Source organism: Nesoenas mayeri (assembly GCF_963082525.1).
Source record: "Nesoenas mayeri genome assembly, chromosome: 3".
NCBI lineage: Eukaryota > Metazoa > Chordata > Aves > Columbiformes > Columbidae > Nesoenas > Nesoenas mayeri.
The window spans coordinates 111,191,222-111,197,802 of record NC_137544.1 but is presented as its reverse complement, the minus strand read 5'-3'; the positions used below and the strand labels follow the sequence as shown (position 1 = coordinate 111,197,802).

Here is a 6,581-nt window from a genome sequence, read left to right as displayed (position 1 = left end):
GGAAAAAGTATTTTCTAGTTTAGCTATATCTGAATGCATTGTAAACCAAGGATCATTCTTGTTTACCTTCAGTAATAACATAGCTCTGTGAATACCTATTCTTATTTTACTCCCCCCTCTTCCTAGCCATCAAAAATCAACATTCCCCTGGATATATCCTGATGGAAGCAGAACAGTCCTGCCATTTCCATGGTACTCCGCACTGGTGAGGCTGCATGTTGAATCCTGTGTTCAGTTTTGTGCCCCTCATCATAAGAAAGACATTGAGGTACTGGAGAGAGTGCAGAAGAGGCAACAAAGCTGGTGAGCGGTCTGGAGCACAAGTGTGATGAGGAGCGGCTGGGGGAGCTGGGGCTGTTCAGCCTGGAGAAAAGGAGGCTGAGGGGAGACCTTATCACTGTCTACAGCTACCTGAAAGGAGGTTGTAGCATGGAGGGGGTTGGTCTCTTCTGAGTAGCAAGTGATAGGACAAGAGGAAATAGCCTCAAGTTGCAACAAGGGCGGTTTAGATTGGGTATTAGGAAAAAATTCTTCAGAGGGGGCTGTGAAGCAGTGGAACAGGCTGCCTAGGGAAGTGGTGGAGTCACCATCCCTGGACTGGTTGAAAAGAGATGTAGACGAGGTTCTTAGGGACATGTTTAGTGCTAGAGCTAGGTTACGGTTGGACTCGACGATCCTGAGGGTCTCTTCCAAACGAAATTATTCTATGAATCATTTCTGGGCTCGGTATCTCTCCCAGAAAGCTCCACTATAACACGCTCCCTGAAGTAGTAGCTCCGCTCTCCTCTACCCAGCGCTGGAACAGGCCTCGCCCCGTCCCGGACCCCTGGGGGAGCCAAAGGCGCCGCCCGCGGTTGGCGGGGAGCGCCCGGGGCCACCGCCCCATCGCGCCTGCGCGCCACGGCAACGGCGGGTGAGGCGCAGCATGTCGCTGCCCGAACCTCTGAGGAGGCGGCTAAGCGCCTTCAGCCGCACCGTCTTCACCGACAACCACCGCCCCGGCCCGCAGTGCCCAGCCGACCGCGCAGGTAACGCGCAGCGGCTCGCCGGGTGGCGCGCCAGCAACAAAAATGGCGGCGGGTGCGGCCGGAGTGAGGGGTGGGGGAAGCTTCCCAGGAATGAAGATGGCGTCAGGCGTCACCTGGCGGCCGTTGGCTGGGGCGCGGCGCTGACGGCCGTGCCCGCTCGCCCCGGGGAGGGGCCGTGAGGGCTGCGGGACCGCACCGGCGGGGCGTCCCCGGCTGGTCCCTGTTCACCACGGGCAGGGCCCTGTAATCTGCAGAGGTGGGTTTGGGTTGGATGGGACCTTCAAAGCTCACCCAGTCCAACCCCTGCCATGGGCAGGGACATCTTCACCCCGATCAGGTTGCTCAGAGCCCTGTCCAGCCTGGCCTGGGATGTCTCCAAGGATGGGGCATCCACCACCTCTATGGGCAACCTGGGCCGGTGTTTCACCACCCTCTGTGTAAAAAATTTCTTCTTCATGTCCAGCCTGAATCTCCCCTCCTTTAGTTTAAAACTATTACCCCTTGGCCTGTCACAACACACCCTTCTATTGGATGTTGCCTGGAGTGAAACTACAGCAGCTGCTCTGTCACCCAGCACCCCACACACCGCCATGTTGCAGGCCTGGGACTGGCTTCCTTTAAATATGAAACAGGGAACAGTCTTGGTTTAAAAGAATGTGCAGATAACACATTACACACACTCTTTAAAGCTTAGTAAGCTTCTTTGCGTAAAATATTGCAGACAAAATCCACTGTTACTCACACAATGGGCACTCTGCCTATGCCCAAATAAAAAGTAAAAATTACTTACTAAGAACACAGAACAAATAAGGGAACTGAGCTATTGTTTTAAGGTCAGTAGTCCTGCACAGTTAGGACACCAGATGCTTAAAGCATGACAAGGTATACTGAGCTAGGTAACAGAAACTCAAGCTTGCAATATGCCAGTTTTCTCCTTGTATTTCCAAGTCTGTCTTAATGACCAATAACTGTGCCTTCATTGTCTGTGAAACTTGCAGGCCAGCGTGCCTCCTTTTCATGCCTTTAGGCATGAGAATAACCAGTCTGTCTATATAGAGACGCTACATTAATTTGAACTGATAAATCCATTCAAAGCTGATAAATAATCAAAAAGACATTTCAATATAGAAGTACTCATTTTCTTTGTGTAGTTATACTGCTAACACTTACTAGTTACCAATTCTTCATTTCATTTATTAAACAATACTGAAATATTTTTCTTAACTCCAGGAGTAGCTTTATTTCTAGCCATTTCTTTTCTTTTTCCAGTTATGAAAACTCATATGAATATCCAACTCACCAAAACCAGTTGCAAGTTTACCAGTCACTTCTTGGAGGTCAGGATTACACAAAGATTAAGTTTATACGTGTATACCTTAGTGAGTTGTTTTAGCATCAAAGAATTGGCCATTGCAATACTGTCTGGCTTTTTCATGAATTTTAGCCATCCCAGAAAATAAGCATTAGTTCAATTTAGGAGCAGAAAAATGGATTAGAAATAGCTTCCATTGCTAAACATTCATGCAAAACAGTTTTAAAACTTGAGCAGAGGTTACAAATACCAATGCTATGTCAATGGAGCCTTTAACATACCTAAAACATTGTAATCACAATTGAAATTAGAGATCTCGGCTTCTCTGTTTTAAAATAACATGGCCATGAATCATTAAATTTTCATCCAATACATACAGGGCAGAAACATAGTTACTAGTAATCAGATGGTCATATTTCTTTGAAAGGTAAGCCAGTATTTTAGAATTGTATCTCATTAGCCTTTGAAGTCCTCCTGGTATTTAAGAGGTTTATTCAATAGGACAGCTAGGACAAGTTATGGTAGGTGTTGAAACTGTTTGAGATACCTATAGACTTTCATTCCTTTGCAGATGTAAGAAAGTATTGATGCTTTAAAATGGGTTTATTAAAGAAATATATATATAGGTTATCTTGCACCTTCTGTTTCAGTATAACAAATCCCTGCCCCTCACAACCTACCTTTAAGGTTTGTCCCAGTTCTGTTCCCAAATCCTCCTCCTCTCCCACCTCGTCTTGATAGCCACCATGAATACTTCTGCAACTGGCATAAAGGCTTCTGGAAAAGCCTGTACCAGGCATATGGCTGGACTGGAAACAGGGCTGCCAGACTGAGATGGAACAATGACAGTTGTGAGAGTGGAAGGAGAAGGCAATGTCAGAAGAGAGATAGTTCTGAGGTTGGAAGTCAGACAATGTGGCTATTTAGACTAATTTTCAATCAATTATCACCATTGTGACTGACAGGGGCACAGGACTTGAATACGAATCAGCAGGTCACAACGAATACTTTCTAAACCCGCTCAGAAAGTACCAAGTGAAGATGTGCTTACAGACTTCATTTGGGGAAAACATGAAAAAGCAGACTGCTGGCAATTTAAGTAAAGTGGGTACCGTATTAGTTAACTAGAATATGGCAATAAAACTCCACCCATTAAAAATTAATTATTCCCTTAAAACACGGTAAAATTTAAAAGGGCATTCTAAGCCTAATCCTGAAGGTCTGTTATTAAATCCTAAATATCTACTGCCTGCACATTAGAGTTCAATATTTGCTTTTGTTTACATTGTATGAATGCATTTTGTTCTCTGCAGACTTTAAAGGTTAAGTTAATTTGACCTATTTGAAATCGTTAGCTCTTAAGAACTAGATGAATTACTGGCCTCTTACAACATTGCTTCTGTTCAAATGTTTATTTAAATAAAGATTCAAAATGAAGAGTGGGCAATGCAAACCTGCTCTCTAGCAGTAAGTCTTTACTCAGGAGGATCATCTACAAAATAATGATAATTCAGTATGTACTCATTTAAACTTTGGCTGTTCTCTTAGGAACAGCAGTGAAATAACCACTAAATCTGCAAGGTCACTATACAGAACTACTTGAGCTAAGGCTGTCAGTCTGAGGTTGTGGAGTAAGCCATAAGCCACCAGGTAATCAGCAGATACTGAACTTAAATATATGACTATGTTATAAAATGTATGTGTCCTGTAAACTAAAAGTTGCATTAGATTCTAGGAAATGGTGTAACTCAAGATAGAGTAAGAAGTTTCTCTGGATATACAGAAATATTTGTCTTAACATTTGACTAGGAAGAGTGTTAATGCCCTGCTGGAGCAGGATCTTTCTGTCATATTTATGGAAGGGAGGTGGAGTGATAGACTTCTCTCCGTCTACAGGTATTGAAATAATTTCCAGTTTACCGCTGCAGATGTCCCTCTATTTCAATGTTTATTTTTTCCCATTTTGGTGGCTCAGCACAGTCGTCATGCTCCATCTGAAGGTGAGTCCTGAAGGAAAATGAAGGTTTGCAAAGGTAAGATGTTTCTGGTCAAACACCTAGTACTGAGATAGAGCTCACTGGAATTAGAGGTTATTAGGTTTATTTGGGAATTCCTTTAAACTGAAGGTTTGAGAGTATTTGAAAGCCAATACAGCACTGTCAGCTTACAGTAGCATACAGCACCTTAATTTAATCATGAACAGCATGTTATGAAACAGCATAGCAGAAACATTTACCATCTTCTGCCTTCTAGTATCCAGTCTTGTCAGATTACTACAAGTTCATCCTGGTCACAATCATGATCCTCGTCTCTCTGATAGAGGTCATTCGACTCTACCTGGGGTACATGGGCAATCTGCAAGAGAAGGTACGTTACCACATGTTCATGTTAATTTGAGCAGGAGAGCTTACTGGAATTAAACATAAATCTCTTGGATGAACTGGTTGACCATTTTATTTAAGTTGAGGAGATGGTTATTTCTCCTAAGTTACAGTCTGCATTTTCTATTAATTTGGCATCAGATTCCACTTAATTTTGTACATACCAAGATTTTTTCCCTCAGAAGAGAGCCCTCTTGCTCCCTATAAATTTGTCAGAAAAAATAAGTATGGCTAAAAACACAGTATGTAGGAATATTTAGCCACCTCACTTTACCATTTCACATTATATGCTGGCTTTTGGAAAAATTGAAAAAAAAAATTCTTCACAGGATTTTCTCATCTCCAACTGCCAGTTTTTAATAGGTGATGTCTCCTTATTATAGGTCCCTGAGCTGGCTGGGTTTTGGCTACTGAGTCTCCTCCTGCAGTTGCCTGTCATTCTTTTCTTGCTATTTAACGAAGGTCTGAAAATTCAGCCGCTGGAGCGAGCAGTCCACATCATCTTTGCCCTCTTCCTCAGCTTCCAAGTCATTGCAGCCTTTGTCACCCTGAAAAGAATGGTGAACAAACTGGCAACTCACTTCCATCTTAACGAATTTGACTGGCTGGAGGAACATCCTGCACCCAAGTTTTACAGCCCGGGTAAAGAAGAGAGAACAGTTTCCATGGCTGGTGGGGGCCCCGGTGCTGGCTGGGGAATCACACACTGAGGTCCTGAGAAGCTAACAGAGTCAGGCCTCATGCTGCTACAGCTCTGGTTTTGTTTTGTTGGGCAATTCTTTACCTGCATACATCAAAGATATTAAAACAACAGATCTTTCTTAAGAGCCAACATTAAACTTCAGAGATTGGAGCTCCATTCTGCTAGAAAAAAAAAAAAAAAAGAAAATCAAAGCCAGTTAAATAAGTGGCTTGAGTGGACTGTTTGTGGACTGTTACTGCACAGAATACCCACAGAACAGATTTGGTAGTTTTTACGTTTTACAAAGTCATGTGGCGTTTACAAAAAAAAAAAAAAAAGCCTTTTTTCTTCACTGTTTGCACAGAGTTGTTTTGTTTACAATAAATCTTTTATACACATTTTTGTTTGTGTTGATAGTGATACCAGTTTTCTCTCTATTCTTCCAGATATATTGCACATATTTAATGTCTGGTACCTGGTTAAGGAAAAAAAAAAAAACAAAACACAACCCCAAACCAAAGAACCCCAAGAAATCTTGAGGGCCAGAAAGAACAATGATAAGACAGCGAACAAAGATTACAGTTTCAGAGATGGTCTTGAAGATAATTTCAGCACTAGGAATTCCTTACTAATAAACCAGGAATGGAATTTAAAAAAATATTTCTTCCTCAAGACACATACACTCATCTTCTTTGGCTTAGCTAGAGTTTTAACTATCAAGCCGTTCAAACAGGGTGGTGCCATTTTCTCAGAGGACTCAATAAGTCAGCAGTAGCAAAATTATAGCCATTAAAAAAATTGGTTTATGTTACTGAAAGGCAGAGGCTGTTTCTCACAAGCCAGGACATATACCAAGGCTCTTTCATTCCTATTATTTGTATTAATGCCCAAGAATATCTGCTCCAGTTTTGGTAATGGCTAAAAGTTCACTTTTTCTGTCAAGGCGGGATGGGCAATCAAAATTTAAATGAATTGTCCATCTAACCTTTTGAGTCTTTACCCAGGCAAGAGTCATCAGTTTTCAGAGCTGGCACAGACACACTACCTGCTCAAAGGAACGTGAAGAAGATGGGTCTACCACAAAAAACACGTAGGATGCTTAAAGCTACCGCATATTTAAAAAGCTTATAGAACCTCTAGCAAAAAGACAACATTACCTTTGTTTTATACCAAAACAG

The 6,581-nt window shown here is 42.4% G+C and overlaps 1 protein-coding gene across 1 annotated transcript; it reads left to right on the top strand.

Annotated features, from left to right (window-relative positions):
- Window positions 1-925: 925 nt before the first annotated feature.
- TMEM17 (transmembrane protein 17) lies at window positions 926-5,431 on the top strand (the record flags this gene model as incomplete). The annotated part of the gene is made up of 4 exons (XM_080341500.1): window positions 926-1,028; window positions 4,237-4,340; window positions 4,594-4,707; window positions 5,105-5,431. 4 exons carry the CDS (start codon window positions 926-928, stop codon window positions 5,429-5,431), a joined length of 648 nt encoding a protein of 215 aa, XP_080197626.1.
- Window positions 5,432-6,581: the final 1,150 nt, after the last annotated feature.